This window comes from Hydra vulgaris, chromosome 07, assembly GCF_038396675.1.
Source record: "Hydra vulgaris chromosome 07, alternate assembly HydraT2T_AEP".
NCBI classification, from domain to species: Eukaryota; Metazoa; Cnidaria; class Hydrozoa; order Anthoathecata; family Hydridae; genus Hydra; species Hydra vulgaris.
In genome coordinates, this window is record NC_088926.1 from 8,091,634 (window position 1) to 8,112,300 (window position 20,667).

At 29.0% G+C, this 20,667-nt stretch overlaps 2 protein-coding genes across 2 annotated transcripts in view; both read left to right on the forward strand.

Moving 5' to 3' along the window:
* The window catches only part of LOC101235022 (sortilin), a 59,847-nt gene extending 41,438 nt beyond the window's left edge, over positions 1-18,409 (forward strand). Inside the window, exons 19-25 of the mRNA XM_065800953.1 lie at positions 6,936-7,041; positions 7,363-7,437; positions 7,550-7,660; positions 9,839-10,010; positions 15,793-15,893; positions 17,624-17,750; positions 17,889-18,409. Coding sequence (XP_065657025.1) covers positions 6,936-7,041; positions 7,363-7,437; positions 7,550-7,660; positions 9,839-10,010; positions 15,793-15,893; positions 17,624-17,750; positions 17,889-17,906 — 710 coding nt within the window. The 3' untranslated portion in view covers positions 17,907-18,409. The remainder of the gene's footprint in view (positions 1-6,935; positions 7,042-7,362; positions 7,438-7,549; positions 7,661-9,838; positions 10,011-15,792; positions 15,894-17,623; positions 17,751-17,888) is intronic.
* A 111-nt stretch (positions 18,410-18,520) lies between these two features.
* LOC136082545 (transmembrane protein 267-like) lies at positions 18,521-19,183 on the forward strand. The gene is made up of 2 exons (XM_065801955.1): positions 18,521-18,793; positions 18,875-19,183. Exons 1-2 carry the CDS (start codon positions 18,521-18,523, stop codon positions 19,181-19,183), a joined length of 582 nt encoding a protein of 193 aa, XP_065658027.1.
* Positions 19,184-20,667: the final 1,484 nt, after the last annotated feature.

Sequence of the window (20,667 nt, forward strand, 5' to 3'; positions counted from 1 at the left end):
TATGCTTAAATTATTTTAAAAAAATTATTTTTTTAATAGAAATAGATTAATTTATTTTTTTAATTTAATTTTTGGTCTAATGTTTGCAGTAATCACTGGTTTAATGTTTGCAGTAATCACTGGTTTAATGTTTGCAGTAATCACTGGTTTAATGTTTGCAATAGAATATTTCTGCTTTTAAAACTGTTAACAAGAAACAAAAAATAATGAAGCCTTAACAAAAAATATTGAACTATTCAAAATGTTTTCGATTTAAATAAAAATTTCTTCCTTGCTTGCACAAACTTCTAAATCTTGACTTTCAAAAATGATCCTTGTTCTTGACTAGGAAGTACCTAAATAATAAAAAATATATTTTAGTCACATAATGTGTTAAATTATACACTAGAGATAATAATACAAAAGTATTTATGATTAAAATGATTACTTAACTCTTTGTATAGCAAAATTATGTATCCTTCATATCGTAGTATAAAATGTCTTGAATATGGCGATTTAAAAAAGTGGAAGGCTTCCAACTATTTGTAGGCTCTAAATTTATATTTGATAAGCTCATTTAGGGTTTTAATAAGATAAATGTAAATTTCTGGCCATGTGATATCTGCTAGTAAACTAACATCTTTAGTCCACTTATCTTTAATAGAAAACAGATTTGGTAAAAACCACATCATTACATTATGTTAATTTACTTATTTAAATTTTTTTATCGTCTATTATATTTGTATAAAATGGAGAAGATAAAACCAGACATCATTGTGTTAACTTTTTTTATTTGTTTTAGCAACAAATTTTATTTATTTATTTATTTGCTTTAGCAAACAAAGCAACCTGTCTATAGTTCAAATAGTTTCATGATTAAAGAATATTAATCGGCACAAACTTCATTTGAAGATATTTCTACTTAACATGTGTATATTTACTTTTTACTTAGCAAACCCCCAGATCTAATTTTTTTGGTTACATTGGTTAACATTACATTATTAATTCAGTAATTTCATTAAACAAAAAAGTGACAATGTTCTTTAGTTTAAGTGCATTTGTTTGGATGCTCATGTTGTTTTAACGGTTTGAGATTATGTCTGGATAGCAGAAATATAGTCATTAAAGATAAAAAAAACTTACTGTTGAAAATATTTTTTTATAAACCACAATTGTAATAAACTCATAATGCTTTCAGAAATTGTAAGAAAAATAAGGGATAAGGCATTTACTCTATCAATGTTTAAAGTAGGATCATATATATATATACACATAAACACACACACATATACAAACATAGTTAACTGCTTTACATGTGTGGTTTTGTAGGCTCTGTAATCTTATTAATTTAGTTTTGTGTATGTTAGCCCAAATGATGTTAATAAATAATATTAGCCCAAATAATCCTGTCCTGGATGCTGCTTAAAATCCACTTTGACATGAGATTTATTGCAATTTGGTGCTTCTTTTTTTTTCTAGTCTTTATCATCAACTGTTTGTTTTTTGTTTGTATTTTTATTCTTTTTTTTTTGACTGCAATATGCATTGAATTTTCAATAATGCTAGCTTTACCTTTTTCTTGAATTCAGTATAGTATTATTTATTATTTCTCTCACTTCAGTACTTTTTTTTTTATTAATATATTGAAACATAAAATCATATATTTTAGATTTTTTTTACTTAAGTTTCTTAGCAATCATGTTCTTAAAAAAAAGTAGAAGTACTTATACCTTAGGGTAGAGTATGTGATATAGCTTTAATAAGGTATGATTTTCTACTTTCTATGAAAGATAATTGTTCCTTTAAGGTAGAAAATTATGAAAAATGATTATTTATAATATATTTTTACTTAGAAAGTTGAAAATAATACCCTACTATATCGCATATCCTACTCCAAGGTAGAAAATTCTGCCTTTTTTTTTCAGAGTACAGATACTTAGATTTATAACATTGTACATCTTAGATTTTGTTATTTAATCAATCAATCAATATATTTTGATAAAAGATCTTACAATCAAGGTCATTTACAAATAGTTAAAAACTAATCTTAAGTAAATACCATGAAATAGTATTAATAGTACAAATAATAATGATAATAATGACGATAAATTAACAATTATAAGAATACTAATTAAATTATATAATAATAAAACAATATTAATTTTAAAACAAATTTCAAGTTTTTTGACAACCAGATATTTAGGTTCATGTTGATTTTTGAATTGTCTGTTCAAGATGTACCTGCACACTTCTCAAACTGAATATGTAAACAAGTTTGTTTTATAAAGTGCTTTCTACAAAGCTTTGATAGAATTAAATTCATTACAAATTTTTTTAAATAATTTTTGGACTATTGGGATATACTTGGTCTTATATTCAATTAAACTTGTGTAATTTAAATTCTTAATAGTAATTTATTAGAAAAAAATACTGATACATGGTGTTCAGGATAAATCTGACAGTTTTATACAGAAAAAGAAATTTTTTTTCTAATTACTACATTTGTTGAATTAAAAAAAAATTACAGAAACAGAAATTACAATACTATCAACAAGTTTCACTAAAAATAAACAGCATTAGCATCGATCACAGCTTCAATCCTGCTTCGGAACCTGGAACAAGCTGATGATACAGTTTCCCTGGGAAGGGCCTAAAAAACACTCTTAAATTTATCCATTAACTGGGCTTTTGTATTACTGGCGCAGAGATTAGTGTCTTTTTCAACTGCACCTCATACAAAATAATTCATGGGGTTAAGATCTGGGGAGTTTAGAGGCCAAACATTTGGACTGTTGAAGTCCTAAAAATTTTCAGACAACCATTTTTGACTTTTCCCAAAGATGTGACAAGGGGCTGCCATACAAATGGCCTAACATTGGCTACCCTTGTTATCCAGGGCTTGGCTACAATCTTTAGCAACTCCACATAGCCATCTAAATTCAACCTGAGGTCATCTCTGAAAAAATGCAGGGGCATTACATTGCCCTCAGAGGACACACATCCGAAAACCATCACAAGTTGGGGAAATTTAGTCTGCATTACATGAGTAATGTCCTATGGGCTCTATACAAGCCATCTATTATTCTGTGCGTTGTGTTTTTGATCCTAGAAAAAGTTTTTCTCATCTGAAAAGAACCAGATTGTTTGTGGTTTAGCAGGATGTTTCACTTTGCTCAGAAGTTTCTTCACTTTTATTAAACGATTTTCCCTGTCTTTTCTGTGAGCAACTGACTTTTGCGGGGCTTGTATGAGTAGTAGGGAAGGTCTTCATTGAGTGCAAGTTTCGTAGTGGAGGATGTAACATTCATTTCACATGACAAAGTCCGAGTTCCAATGCCAGGGCTCTTCAACACCTTTTCCTGCAGATCTTTGAGGAATTCTGCTGTAAGAATCCAATCAGGTTGTCTGCTATTGATCTTTCTTCTTGCTACAGCCTTGTAGTTTCATAGATTTCAACTATTGCAAGCCTCTAGTTCATGTCTGATTGTTTTTACTGTGTTCAGGGAGAATTGGGCAGCAGTCATAATATCCTTATTTTGATAGCCGACACAAATCATCATGATGCAAGTTACTCTCTTCCATGATTCAGGTGGGTTCCAGTCATCCATCCTCTCTGACATCTTGTATATGAATGAAGAAGGTTCCAAACTTTAAATGATGAGTAATATGTGTTATATTCCCTAAGCTGCTGAAAAATGTAATCAGTTATAAATATGTCAAATTTATCCCGAACACCCTGTAGTTATTGTTTAATACTGATTTCAAACGTACGGCATTATGAGTACAATGTACAAAGTAAAAAGTTTGTTCTAACCGGCAAAATTTCAAAGTCATCTTCTGCCATCATGGCTGCCTTAGAGGAGGATGAATAAATCTGGTGGTTTCGATGGACAAAACAAAGTAAAAATTGTTTTTGATCCTTGTCTTTGGGTATGGATTTTCATTGTATTTCTGGATAAGAGTGATGCCACGCTCTGTGCTATCATTGGTAACCTTCATCTTGTCAACTGAGTCCTTCAAATTTTGGTAGTAAGCATCTGATTTCCAGGCTTTTAGATTTTTCAACAGGAAAGTCTTGGCATCCTCCTTTCCTGTGATACAAAGCACTTTGAAGAGACAAAATGTTATTTGGGTCACAAACTTTTTAAGACTTGCAGTCTGCGCCACATGTGCTTATTCTCTTCAGAGCTGTCTGAGTCTTTAGAAGCTGGAGGTTGGCTATCATGGCTCTTTTGACATTGAGAAAGTCTCAATCGTTAAAAAAATCTAGACCCATGAGGTGTTTTAAGAAGAACCACAGATGTTGAGTAAATGCTGTGTAGGCCGCATCAGCATGATGCAGTTTGGATATTTCGTGAGAAGCCAGAGCATCATTGCGTTATTCAGGGGAGTGTGTAAAGCCAATGGAACCTTGTGCCAGAAACGTCCATAAATGAGAGAAACAAAGAGCTCCTTTAGACCACGCTTTTCTTAGCAGTCAATTCTAATTGGCCTTTAAACAGCATCATTTTCAGAGAATAGATGGCTTTTGACATCCATGGAGCATGGTTTATTGCTCCTGGAGCTTGGTGCTGTAAGTCTATTTTAAGACTGCTTCCACTGGGAAAGACAAGAAATAGCCGAAGGAGCTCAAAGTAATCCTCTTGATGCTTCTGATGTTCTATGGCTTTGGTTTAGAAGATAACCACCTTCTGAAGATTTATTGTATTTTCATTAAAGATTTCATTTTTAGCTGGTAAGTACTCTGTTTGCCTCATGTATGGCCATTTCTTCTGGAAGCTTTTAAAGGGACCAACTTTGGGTCCAACGTCCCAAAACAACTATGAAGATGCTGCTCAAAGCGACTTCTAAGACATAATGACGTTGTCCAATTACTACAAATTCATGGCTAATGGCTTCCTCAATAAGAACGCTTTCCTCCTAGGATGCCTGTAATGCTGGAAGGGAAGATGTATCAAATACCAGACCTTGAAGTTTTTCTTGTATATTCCAGTCATCTAGTACTTTTATGCATCCAGCAGTCTGTTCTTACCCAGTTTCTCATGACTGCCAACAACTTTTCTATTCATTTCCTTGTGACAATCACAGCAATTTGCTTTATGGTTTCTTTTGCACCAGCTATGTTAGGAAGCAGTTTCCCATCCCAATGGAATGGTAGAGGAAGTTCAGTTGATAAGGATCTCTGCTTTTTGCTTTTTTGATCTCTTGCCTTTCTCTGCTTTAGCTACTTGTTTTTGGGATGTCATCTGAGACCTTCTGATGGTGCTCCTAGACAGTGTCAGGTCTTCAAAAGGATGACCTAAGGCGTTTGCTACTGATGCAACAAAATACAAAGCTCCACAATCAGAAATGACTTCTGGTGTTGCATCATGCTTTTCAATTGTTTAGGCTTTGATGTAGATGGAGCTGGAGCAGATGATGATGGAACTCCGAAGTCTTCATTGTCAGCGTCCTCCTCATCTTCAGACTTATAAGAAGAATTGATATCCAAAGCAGTACTAAATGTTTCTATTTGCTGCAGCTTTTCTGACTCTTTAATTCTTCGATTTTCATTAGCTTCTATATGAGCTCTCTTCCTTGTCTTTAGTTTTTTTTCACCAGAATCAATCCTTTGAGTCGGAATTCTTGCTTTGCTCCTAATCATATTGATATCTTTAATTGTGCGATTAATACTGTCCTTTTAAGTGAGGTGTTCTTTAAAGTGATAAAAGAGGCATCCCTGTTTGCAGCCAATCTTGCTAAAAAGATTTATTTAGTGGCCTTGCCAACAAGTCAAACTTCAGCAGAGCTTCTTGTTGTAGCTGCCATTATATACTAAAGTACCTGTCTGGATATAAAAGGTACTGAATAGTAAATATGGTCATATTATTGCTGTTCATAAATTGTTATGTCCAATTGTTCAATGTTTATTTTATTTTAAAAACAACAACAATCAATAATATTACACTAATCAATTTAATAAACAAAGCATTACTAATTATTTATTCATGTTTACTAATTAATAGTAATTATATAATATGTGCATAAAGCATCTGATGCAAATTACTAACCTTTTAAGCTTTTCTTGTATAGTCAATAAAAATTCAAAAATACCATACATTTGGAAAATTTTCAATTTTTAAAAATTATCTGTTGATAGCAAGATGGCTGCTGTTTACCAATTGCACAAAGAACTAGAATTATTATTTGTATGGTGTCCCAGAAGGGCTCCTCCAAAAAACAAAATAACAAAGTTATGTATAAATACTAAAAAGCACAATTTCCTCTAAAATGTCGTAAAATTAGGTGCTTGCACAAAATTTTGAAATCCTATTGTCCCCTAAAAATGCTCAATTGATTCAATTTTATGTATAGTTAATCCTTGTATGAAGTAGAACAAAGTAAGGTTTGTGCTAGGATGCAAAATGTTACTTTTTTGTATAAATTCACAATACAAGTTATATGTGCAAGTTAGAATACTCTGAGCCTTAACAGCCAAAAATAAATGAATCAATAAATTTTAAATGTTAGCATAAGGTTACAGAAAGTTATATAGATGGTGATGAGCAAATTATGATCTGATATTTTGATTAAGGATATTTATGTATATGGTATGAAATAATTATTAATACTCTATTTCTGATTGATAAATTATTTGTATCTTGGTGTTGGAATTGTGAACTCTTAATTAATTTAAAAAAAATAAAAAATATTTTTTGTAAATTATCTTTATTTTTTGGTTTATTCCGAAGAGCAGACTCTTCGGAATTTACCAGATTTTTTTTTTATTCTTGTATGTGTGTGTGTTTGCAACAATGATTTATGAAAAAAATATTTACATAGGCAACTAAAATAAAATGATGCATATAATAATATGAAGACAAAATACATACATATGTACAAAGTAAAAATAAAGTAACAATTTTTATCATCTAAATACATCTACTACAAAATACATTTACATCTTTCATGTTTAGGTACTAAAGAATCCTTTATAACCTGGTACCCTCACGCATTAAATAAAAAAGATGGATGCATTCTTGGTCAAAAAACAACTTATATAAAACCATCTCCAGATAAAGAGTAAGTATTCTAAAAATTATGTTTTGTTTTTTATGCCAAACAATAAAAGCAAAGCCAAACAATAAAAAACATACTCAAATTTGGAGTTTTTTTTTATTTCTAAAAGTTGCTTATTACAAACATCTAAAGCACTCGGCTATCTTGTTGTCATTATATAATGTTTTTAAAAAAAGGTAAAATTCTATAGAATAAATTTTAAGGTTCTTGTCAGGGGTTTGAAACAACTTATGTTTTTGGCCCCTAATTGGTTTGGCAGGGACCCTAAAAATTTTCTGAAAAAGTTTTTCTTCAAACATATATACATACTTATATAATTTTTAGATGTTTCATTGGTAAAAGTTTTGATCCTGTTTTAAAACGAGAAAAATGTAACTGTACCAAGGATGACTTAGAATGGTAAGACTTTACCTTATTTAAATGTCAAAATGTAAACATAAAAATGTACTATAAATATGCAGTGTTGGATTTAATTACAATTTTTTTAAAGACTTTTAAATTATTTTTAAAGTGATTATGGTTATAAAAGGCAGACAGATGGCAGTTGCAAACGAATTCCTTCTATTGAACTTGAAAAAGTTTGCCTTAATGGTGAAGAGTACCAGAAGAATTACTCTAGAGGGTTTCATTTTTCTTTTTATTCTTTATAATAGGACTTTTTTTTAAAGATATAGCTGGTTCAAGGCTATAAAAAACATTATTTATGACATGAACGGAAGTGATTATAAATAAATGTTGATCTATAATGGCAATAATTTTTTTTATTTTTTTATTTTTTGCTTTGTTATAAAGTTAAAGTTGACACAATATGCTAATGTAGTGTCAACTTTAGTTTAGCTCTTAGCAATTACTTTGTATTGTATCTTAACTTGGTTGTATTTCATCTCAATAAATTTAGATGCCATCTTAAGTAAGCTACATTGTATCAAGTCTACATTGTATTAAGTCTGTCTTTGTATCAATTAGTCATTGTATCAAGTCATTGTATCAAGTTGTATCATTGTAATATCATTGTTCAAGTTGTATTATTGTATCAAGTCATTGTATCAAGTCATTGTATCAAGTCTACATTGTATTAAGTCTACATTGTATTAAGTCTACATTGTATCAAGTCTACATTGTATCAAGTCTGTCATTACATCATTCATACATTAATTTTATATTAAATTATTGTAAATGAATTTAAAATAACAATTAAAAGCTTTAAAAACGATTTAATAAAAATACATTCCAGATATTTAATTAGATAGTGAAGTGTCATTTTGTTTTAATGGTCTCAATAAAAGTCTCAACACCACTATTTTACCCAAAAGTTTTTATCACTCCTTTCTTATCAATTCATCATTTTTTTTTTCTCAAACATCAGTTCTTTGAAATTCGCTCCCTTTATCTTGTTTTCCTGATTCATATAATTAAAAATCTTTTAAGTTATCTTTTAATCCTTTATGCTAATTCACCTCCCCAAGGCCGAGAAGGCCATTACAGACGAGGAGGCTACTTAATTGTGGTTATAACCCTCAACTCTATAATTCTAAAACACAAACCTTGACCAACAACGCCGATGAGCGGAGAAACAAGTTGAATGCAGTACTACCAGGGATGTGGTGGGGTTGCTTCATAAATTTCATCTTTTTTCTTCCAGTAACTTCCAACTCTAATGGTGATTGCTTGCAGCCTTGTTGGATGTGAAGATGTTTAAAAAAAAATAATTTAACGTGTCACAATAACATAAGTATTTTTGACCATGACCCTTTATTTTAGAATAAAATTGCTAATTTCAATTTTACAATTTATCTTAAGATAAGGAAATAAGTCACTTGAATAATATCCAAGGATGATGTTGATGAATTTGAGATCAGTGGCTCAAATTGTAGATAAACTTGAGGTCAGAGGCCAAGGTAAAATTCAATTAGTTGAGTTGTTGAATGAAGTTGAAAATTAGATTTGTAAAAATAAACAGATTGTGGAGATTTTCTGCTATATTTTGAACTATTTTTGTTATGATCACTTTTTTGCCCTCTATGTACCTCTGGTTACTTGGTTGAAAATCTAATGCTGTTTGTCAAACACATTTATCGCAATTTTAAAAGATCTCTTTTCTCCATAAATACTAACAATAGCAACAGAATTAAAAAAATCCTTTTTCCCTAAAGGACATACTTTATTAGCTAGTGTGTATAGGTCAGCACAATAAACAATATCTTGTTTATAATTTTTATCATTCTTGAATTGACGTTTTTTAACATCGTAATGCTTTCCAAGTAATGTGACTTGTTTGTAACATCAGGTGTTCTGCTGGTTTTAGATCTTCTGACACCTTATCTTTATTTTTTGTAACAACGCACAATCATGATTTCAAATTTAAGATTTTAATATTATCTGCTTTACAGGTGATTTCTCTCTAAAGTAACAACTTTGTTGAAAACATTGGGATTTTTTTGTGAATAAGGCAGACTTTAAACAGTTAATTATACCTTGCAAGAATAATTATGTTTCTGAAATTAGTGTCAACCTTTTGAAATTAGCATCTTAATAATAAAAAACTTTTACTTGATGAAAACACCTTCTGAATTAAGAGCTGGAAAAACCCTTGTTTTTTTTTTAATCTTATACTGTTTTAGTAATAGAATCAAAAAAATTAAAAATAGTAAAATATTATATTAGTTATAATATTAATAATGTCATGTTTTAATATGCTGACATCTCCTTTGTATAAGTTTTGTCATACTTCCTTTTACAAATATGCTGTTTTACTAAGATTTTGAGTAAGAATGTTTAACCAGCTTTTACATTTTTTAAGGTTTCGGCGAATACCTGGTGATTTATGTGAATCAAAGGAAGCGATAGATGATGTAGTTAAATATATTGATGAACATAAACAGTGTGCTAAATTGAGTGTGGCAGAATATTATGGCATTGCTAAGTTAGAGGAAGAAATAATGAAAACTCCTAGCCCTGTTGAAAATAAAAAGGTTTGCTTCTTTTTTTTTTTTTTTTGCCTTTTTTTTTATTTATTTATCTGTAAATAACTAGTTCAAAAATACGCAAAGGAAACATACAATACATATACAAATTCAAACATACAATACATTTACAAATTGAAACATACAATCCATATACAAATTGAAACATACAATCCATATACAAATTCAAACATACAATACATATACAAATTCAAACATACAATACATATACAAATTGAAACATACAATCCATATACAAATTGAAACATACAATACATATACAAATTGAAACATACAATACATAGTTACGTTGTATAAAAATGCAGAATACAAATCAGAAAATTACAGAAATGACTTGAAGTAATTTTAATAAATTTGTAGAAAAGTTAAAAACAGCAGTACAAGTGTTATCAGTGTTTAATTTGTACAGGTTCTTCTACAATTTTTTATTCAAGATATTTCCTTAATTCATCTAGTTGAGACGCCATTAAGCTTTTTTAAAAAAATAGTTTATGACATGATAACTCTCCCAAAATCAGAAATTCGCTAGAAAAGACTAGATCTAAAATTGCTCTAGCATGGAGAAACTGTAGAAACTCATGGACGCTACTCAAAGGAGCTATCATCTCTAGTTCTGTCAACTAAAACTCATTTTCGTTCGTTTACTGTATCTATCCTAGCATGCTTTAAAAACTTTTATTTGTCTAATTTTTTTCCTCGCCCTTCAACTCTTTGGAACTCTCTCCCATCTTTATGTCTTCTATCAACCGTTTTCTCGCTCTTTAACTCTATTCTCCTTTTCTAATAACTTCCAACTTAATACTGGTTGCTTGTAGTCTTGTTGGGAGTGAATAATAATTATAAAAAAAAAAAAAAGAATGACTGAGGCTTGTGCTTGTTAGATCAGTGGCGCTCGAAGGAAGATTCATCATTCACTAAATCTTTTAACATGCTTTAACTCATTAGTGACAATAGTTTCTTTGCAATCAAATTTGTTTAGTGTTTTCAAAATTTTTCTGAATGTTCTGTTCAATGTTTAAATTTTAAGTTTATATTAATACATTCTATATTCAGCAATTGTTTGAAGTCAATGGTAGTTATTTTATATAATCTTCACTTTGTGGTTCACAATTTGAAACAAGTTCTGGGAATGTTTTTGACCCCTAGCTAATGCTAAGAAATCTGAGCTGAGCATAAAAATTTTTTCAGCACAGTCATTGACAACATTCAATGGTTAAAGATTGCTAAGAAAAGCTTTGTACATATCAAAAAAATGCAGCCAGTTGGTAATTTATTTATTTATGAACTCGGCATTCATCTCAAGAAGAATGTGTGCCATGAATTAATACTAAAAAAATTATCAAGAGTTGTGTTCATAGTAACAATTGCTGAAAACTTTGGCTCAATATCTGTTCTAAATGGGTTCTGTGCAGAACAAGTTTTGAACTATTTGCAAGGGATTGTTGTCCAGTTTCAGGCACCTTACTGCTTCGCAGAGCATGAAGAATCAGTTCCTAGAGTTTGGAGGCATGCAGCACACTTTGGAAGAAATCTGTATTCACAACCTTATACTGCAATAAAGAGTTATTTAATTGCAGGTTGTTATGTGGCACATCTACCCCTAAATTGCATTTTATCCACCATCTACTGTAGATCAGTGTTCACTAATGCTCTCGCCTTTAAGACTTAATGCAGTGTATAAATATTTTTTTTTTTGCAGCCCAAGCTATTATATCTTTATTAAATAGATAAGTTTAAACACCCATCTGGTTGTGTAAGGCTCCAGTTCACTTAAAAGTGGTTAGCTAATCAGTTTCTTTATTAAGGATCACTGAGCCGGCTCATCTAATTAATTAAGTTAATCATCTGGGCATAACAAAAGCTCTAATTAGTACTTCATTGACATCTATCTACACTTTAATGTGCCCCCTGGATGAATAAAGTTAAGCTCAATCAAGATATTTATCAGTGCTTTTAGATGACAATATCAACATTTGAAAATTTTTAAAAAATTGTGTAAAAAAAGTGGCTTCTATAGACCTCAATCTTTAGATCATTGAAAACATATCGCAATATAGTCTCACCAACACAGTGGCGACTGGTTGACCAAATGAAACCTTATCGAAGCTGCTTTTAAGCTGTCACAACAGTAATAAGTAATAAACTGGTAATAACATTAATATAACATTAATATAAGTTTACTGTTGAGATAAATAGTAATAGTTTGTATATAACAATAGAAATGCGACAAAGTATACATATAATATATACAGTTTGTAATAAAAAGAAATAAAACTAATACTGCAAAGACTCCAAAAACAACTTGAATAAACAAGAAAAGAATCAAATTAATAACAATTAACAAATTAATCAAATTTAAGAACAATTTCAATTAATAAATAAAGATGTAAACAGCAAATAATGTTTTGCTAAATAAATATTGCAATATAATGCTTTATAATGCAAATCTTTCTACTTAAGGTAGTGTTTAATTGTTTAGAGGGTATCCTTAAGGTACCCTTTAAACAATTGGAAAAAAAAAGAAATTTTTTGTATGACCAAAGTAATGTTTTTAAACTAAGGACATCATAAATAGTTGACCTTGTAAGATTTAATGCACCTTAACATAAAGTTTCTTTACATTGCTTATGTTATTATACGGTATACCAAGCATTAACTCATATTACGCATAAATTCGCCTATTTATTAAGAAATCAGGTTTGAATCCTTTGACCATTTTTTAATGTGCTTCCACTATGCACCTATTCACTCTATTTATATACCTTTCTCTTTGTTCTTTATCATACTCCTTCTCAAGACTGCACTTTTTTAGATGTAATTTTTGATCAAATTGGCAATGCCCATTCTCTTTACCCCTCTGCCAATATTGTTGTTATCGGTAATTTTAATGCTCATCTTACTGAATTGCTTGGCTCTAACCCCACTGACCTTGCTGGTACTAAAGCCTATAATTTCTGGATTTCTCAATCTCCTACTCAGATTTTTAACTTTTTGACTCGTTTTCCTGACAACCCTAATCACTTATCTTCACTCCTTGATTTTTTCTTGTCTCTTACCCTAGCTTGTGTTCAGTTTCTCCTTGTTCTTCTTTAGGTGGTTCTAACTATGCAACTATCTCTACAAATCTTTCATCTCGTACTTTTACTTCAGACTCACCCTTTCATCGCACTACTTACTACTACCCTAAAACTGACTGGGATTTTTTTCGAGATTTTCTTCGTGACGGTCCTTGGGCTGATGTCTTTTCTCTCCCACTGATATATGCACCTCTTACAACCTTCTGGATCCAGGCAGGTATGGAAGCTTTTATTCCTTCTTGTTGGTTCCAAGTTAAGTCTCATTCTACTCCATGGTTTTCACCTTCTTGTGCAGCTGCTATATCTAATCTTTTTTTTTTTTTTATGTCTTTAAAAGAACAACTCTCTTGAGAATAAAGGTTTATTTCTTATTGCAAAATATCGATGTAAAAAGAAGCTTTCTTATGCTAAGTGTCATTATTCTTAGTTCACTAAATATTTTATCTCAGAAGTTAGGGTCTAGATATTTTTGGAAAATCTTCAAAAGTGTCTATAACAAAGGTAAATCTAATATTCCATCTTTCATTTATAGGACTGATCTTATTACCTCCTCCAATGATAAGGCAGAACTAATGGGCTTGTGCGTTCTTCTAAGCATGACCCTCTCTCCCATTGTCATAATCACCATTTTCCCTGCATTTCAACCTTATGGGACTTCCTCCGAATCTTTGTGTTTTCCTGACTCATACAACCTACAACTTTTCCAGTCTTCTGTCAACTGTTTCCTTGCTCTTTAACTTTATTCTTTGTTTTCTATTAACTCATTGCATGCAGCCCTGTTGGGAGCAAAATTCTACTGTTTACATTTAGTATGCAGTCTTAGTTTAACATACAGTTTAGTATATGCTTATTTACATTTTAAAAATAACTTTTTTTTTTATAGATAATAATTTAACACTTGTAATCTCAATGAGGTGTGTTACTATATCATAGTAACACACCTTATTGAGGTGTTACTATATCATAGTAACAAATCTGATTAGAGTTTTACTATATTATTGTAACACACCTCAATGATGTGTTACTGTATCATAATAACACACCTCACTGAGCTGTTACTATATTATAGTAACATGACTCTTTTTTTTTATCATAACAACAAACCTCATGGACTTTTATCAGAAATCATTTATTTTAATGATTTTGTTGTAACATACTTTTTATCTGATAGGTTTAATTTGGTTCCGTTTAAAGATTATATTTTAATTACATTATAGTTATTTAATAAAAATTTAATCTATTATTGGTACAAAGTACAGTAGAATTTTTACAAATAATGTGTATATTCTAAATTGCTAAGGATTTTTAACAAAGTTTAATGTAAACTATCAAAAAATTAGTGTAAGTTTTGTAAATGTTTGGTTTTATAGTAGTATAAACAGAAATATTTTTGTTGTTGTTGTTGCTGTTTCAATATTTAATTGTATTACTTTCTGATGTGTCTAATTCTACATCTTTTTGCTTTTGATTAGTCTTTTTAGATGTGCAATGTTTTGTTTTCAAAAAATATATTAAACAAAAAGTAGACTTTAATGGTCAATGAAGTATCAATGAATAATTTTTTTCCAATATTAGAAACAAAAGAATATAAAATAAATGAATAATAATCAATTTGTTGATGTCATCTATACTTTAGTCTCATTAAAGGCGCAGAATTCAGCAACATTTTCAACTTCACCATATATGCTTTCTTGGGTTTGTCACTCTGCCCAACAGTTAATGCTTTTGCACTTGTGTGAAGCATGACTGCTTTGTAACATTGTTATCTGGTTTTCGAACCTGCAGAGCCACTCGTTTCTACTAAACTCAATCTTGAGAAAAATGGCACTTCTAACTCTCAACAAAAAATTAATTTGGAATTTTTAAATTTGTTTTATTATTTTTTGAATTTTTTGTAATAAAATAATAATAATATCACTAATTTTATTTTTTATTATTTTTTCAATTTGAAGATGTTTGTGTGATAAAGTTATCTTTTTTATTTACTTAAAATTTACTTAAATATAAATGAAAAGTTCAAAGTCATTACATAAGGATATGGGAGCTGTACTGTAACTTTAAATTTTCTCGGAGAGCTAAAGCCAAGATTTATAAAAATTTATTACTTCACAAGCTAAACTTTTTTGCTTGAATGGTAATATTGGTTTTGGGTTTAACTCGTTTATACAAAAAACATATTTTGAGATGACTTTTTGATATTTTGAAAAAATGAGTTTGTTTGATTATAAATATCTTGCTTTTGGTTTGTGACTATCTTATTAAAGTTGAAAACTTAATAATAGATCTTTTCACAAAAATTTTTTATACTGATTGGTGCAAAACATTTTTTTAAAACTAATTACATTTTTATTGTCTTTTTCATCAATAACTAAGTAGTTATTAACCACCATTAAGTAGTTATTAACCAGCATTAAATTTCCTTGATTTTACAATGAGTTCACTAATTTAACTAACTATGTTTTTGTTTTCACAACATACTTTACATACATACAACAATATAATATTTATAAACTAATGTATAAATAATAAAGTATGCATAAGTAACTACATAAATAGTAACTATATAAATAGTAACTACATAAAAAGTAACTACATAAAAAGTAACTACATAAATTCAATATATTGCTTTTAATGTTTAACTCTTCACTAATATACTTCAAGGTATTGTTTAATTCATTACTAATATACTTCAGGGTATTTTTGCACCTGTGCTTCTTATTGGTTGCGTGATTGTGTTGTTGGGGATATTTGCAGGTGTATGGTATTATAAAAAACGTAATCGAAGTGTTACCAAGTAAGAAGTAACTTTAATATAGTATAAATTTAAATGGTTTAAATTGTTTTGAAAATTAAAATGTTTTGTATTATTATTATTTGTTCTTTAATATATAACAAAGTTTACCAAAAACGAAAAAAATAAAACTCTAAACATTAAGTATTAATTTATTATTATTATTATTATTATTATTATTATTATTATTATTATTATTATTATTATTATCATTAAGGTATTACTACAAGTAAAGTATTATTATAAATAAATTTTTATTAATTTAAATTATTTAAAAATTTAAATATTTAATTTTTACTTATCAATATATATATTTTTAATTTTTGTTATTTGTTATTTATTATTTAACAATGTTTACCAACAACAAAAACAATATAAGTCTAAACATAAAGTAAAAATATTATGCTTTACCTAAATGTATAAACAGTAAAAGATGTAGTACGTAGCCACTGCTAGCATGATGCTACTGCTACTACTAGCATGTTGGACTGTTAAGCATTAATTCCAACATGTTTTTGAGCTGTTAAACATGGTTAATATCAGGCTGGTGAGCTGTTAAATGATCCTGATAGAAGCCTGAAAAACAGGCCAGGCAAAATACAAACATTATCTAAAATTGCTGTTATTCAAAGGTGGTTTCACTGTCGAATTGAAAAGATATTTATAAATATTTGCAATATTATTTTAAATAAAGATTGTGTAGATGCATCTACAATACTATTTTAAATTAAGTGCGCTTTTGTTGAACTTTATTTTTTAGTAGAACTTGTAAGTTTATTAGTTACAGGAAAAAACCGGTATGCAGGAGAATTTTTGCTCCAGTTAACTTTGTGGGAGGAAGCTGTTGCAGAAATCTTTATTGCTGTTATTCTTTTGATGAGAGTTACAACTGTTTGTAAACCAGTTTTTTATGAAGTGATAATTTAAAATTTCTTTGTTCTTTTTTGAAATAAACATAATATTCGAAGTTTTAGACATAAAGATCTGCTTAACTTTTATGAACTCTTAATAAAATCATGTGTGAGAATTACTTGTTATATGCCTATTTAAAGTCTTATAATTTAAAAATATTCTGAAAATACATTCTTACTTTACTGAATTTAAAACTATAGTGTTTTTTAATTTTTAAAATCCGCCATGGTGATCTTTTTAGTTTAAAAAAAAAGAAAAGAAAAGGTAGTTGGTAGTTGGGCTGAAATATAATACTTAGGCACAGTAATATAAGATTGCCCAACCTGGTAACGAAATTGTGAAGTGTACTCAAGCGCTTTGACAATCTCGACTATAATAAATCTAATATATTTTAGGATAATTATGTAAATGCTAAGTGTAGTATTAAACACTCCAAATGTATAAAGCTTAAACATAAAATTGAATTACGGCATTTGATACAGAAGAAGTTTTTTTTTCAAAATTGACGCAACTTTCATATTCATTTTCATTAGTTTTTTAAATAATTTCATTTATGGTGTATGTAATTGAAGTCGAAACTTTAATTTTTTTAGAGTTAATATTTTAAAGTGATTCTGATTATACTGTTTAATTCCAAACGCGACATTTCAAAATACATCAAAATTTATTTTGCATTTTATAAATGCATGAAGGAAAGTGTTAGCAAAAATGCAAATTTTTTATAAAATTATAATAAAATTAATTTAAGTGTTGATTTTTTTGTGAAGTGAATGGTAGTATTATTTTTGCTTAGTTCCCTTTTTTAATCAAAAATCATTTAGCCATGCAACATTCTCTTACATGCATCAAAATAATGAAGAAAATTTTGAGCACGAAAATAGCCGTTATAACCCGCGCCCAAAAGGACAACGGACATACAAAGATGAGACCGAGGGGGAAGACGATGAGGTAAGTAATACTACCTTGCTTTATGGCAGATAAAACCTTATGTGTTTTTTCTGCTTTATGTTATGATTCATTACATTTAATTAATTAGTAACTTGATTTTAACCCTTCTTTTTTTTTACTATATGTATTTATAACTAGGTACTTATTCCCATATAAATGTTGAGTCTACAACAGCCAACTTCAAATTCAACGAGTAACTTTTGCTTGATGATCGTTTCTTTTTATTTGTATTTTTTGGACTATTTATGATATTATTATTTATTCAATATAATATTAATATTTTTATGTAATGATAATATTTGTAATGATAATATTTAATCAGCTTTTGGACAAAAATTGAATATATATTTTCTGTCACCGTCTTTTTGATTGGTTTTGTTAAAATAAAACAGTTATTTTTTAAACGATGTTTTTATATCTAGTTTTTTCAAGAAAAATCGCTATAGTTTTTCAAAAATAAAATTCAAAATCTTTTAAATAATCTTTGAACGTATTTTAAATATTTGTCTTGAAGTTTTGCATTTTTATTTAGTGTTGCATTGTAAGTTTTACGAAGTTTTTTGCATGAATTTATATTTAACGAACTATTTATTGATTCAACGATTACTATCGTTTGTAACAAAATGTATTTTCTTTCTGGGTAGAAACGCTTTTACTTAGTTGCATTTTTTTTTCCTCTGCGAAATACTTTTAATTAAATTCTTATTTTCCGTAATTTTGTGATTCTAATTTTGGATATTATATTTTTGTGATTGTAGCTATGAATATATATGCTGTTAACTCTGGTTAAAATAAGTCCTATTTATTTCTCGTGCATAGTGTACGACTATCTGTTAAAAAACGATGTTTTTGTATCGTTAGCTTATAGCAGATGGCTTAAAGTACTTTGTGATGAAATAGGACATGGAGTAATTGCAGCCTTATCCTGGGTTGTTGTTGTAAATTATGACTTTCGTTACTTTCTTCAAATTGTGCTGTCTGGTTTTTTTGGTGTTGTAATTGACGTGGATCATTTTATCTCAGCAAAATCGTGGTCGTTAATGGTAAGATCGAATTTTTCAATAATTTAAAAGTTTGGACTTTTAGTTTTAGACTAACAGTTTTGTTTTATTTTTTATATAAAGATGGCTGGAAATTTACCTGATCGTCCATTTTTACATAACTCAGTTATTCTCGTCATTCTCGTCATTATTTGCATATTTATTCTTTATATAAAGAAACAGCAACTTATTGATCTGGCATTAATTTTGTTTGTGTCTGTAAGTTCTCATCACTTAAGAGACGCTAACAGACGAGGAATGTGGTTCGGGCATTTCGGAAGCACGCGTGTAATTGCTCCAGGATTATTATATGCATCACTTATATGTTTCATAGCTATTTTTGTTGGAGTTATAAGAAGACGTTCTTTAGTAGAGACAAATTGTCTCAATTAGCCTTATTAGGCGGATCGATTTGACCCAACCATGGTTTCAAAATAAACTAATTTAACAAAGAGATTTCTAAATAAACGAATGGTGCTATAGATGTAGGTCATTTTGACCCGACTTGCAGACAGAGAAAGTATTTTGTTTGTGTCTACGAAAAAGGTATATGGGTCAAAATGACCCCCACCTTGTAGTTAAATATAGTTTATATATATTTTAAATACAAACACCTAGTAGTTTTATAAGTTATTTATTATTTCAATATGAAAATCTGAAGAAATAATAACGAACAAATAATAACGAACCTTTTTTAAATAATAATGTGCAAAATAAATGTTAACTAAAGAATTTTATTTGTTAATAAATTTTATTTTGTATCCTGATTCAAAACAAAACCATTATTTTTTTAATCTTTTCTCATAAATGGCAATTCAGAACATTCTGAATATAAGAAACATATTTTCCAAATCGTTTTAATATGTTAATTTTTTTATAAAATATTTCGTTAAACTAAGTTTAAAATAATGTTAAAATAAAAATGAATTTTGATTTACACTCGATGTCGATGCCCAATTTTCATATACGTTTTTTTCTTGCATGAAAGTTTGACATAATCTGTCATGTAACTCTTACAAAAATCGATGTTTAGTGTCGTTTCTATATATATTAAATAAGAATAAGAGAACTGTAAACATTGTGATTTGCATGCAAACTACATGCAGAATATTTTTAGCTATCTGCATTAGCTAAATATTTTAGCTATCTGCATTGTAACTAAAATTTAGAGATGTTAGGGAGCTCATATGGATGTTACGGAGTTAGGTAAGATATTTTTTAAGTAAATTATTTAGGATGAGTTAAATTAACCAGTAAGATAGATTTAAGAGAAAAAAACTTGAATAAAATCTCATTTGTAAGTAATATTTCAATAAAATCCTTAATGTTTCAAAATCCATAATATGTGATTTTACAAGAGTGTGATTTTTGATATTGTTTTTCTTTAATTTACAAGTGGAACAGCACTTTTTACAAACCACAGTGAATCTTTTATTCAAATCATTTAAATAAAATTACAGTGATTGTATACTAGCCAATACAAGATCCCAAAAGTATTTACTGAAGAAAGCTATATATTCCTCAACCTTTTAAAGAGGTTACCAAAAATTTAAGAGGCAATGCTTGCAGTAATTCTGCTAATACACGCTCTAAAACACTCATTGCGATAAAAGTAAATCGGATAAGAAAGCATTTAAAACCGCAATATAATGTATCGAACTACAAAATTCGAGTTTTGCAGTTTTAAAATCTTCATTTTAAAAACTTTTTTGCAATTGTTACATATTTTGATTTCATTAAAAAAACGAAATTTTTGACCTAGTCAATATAAAATAGGTTTCATCTGAATGGTAAAAGTTCACTTGATAGCATAGATAGCTCTGTATATCTAGGAGAAGGTAAGAATACTAAGGCCTCTGCTGAAAAACGGCACTGCT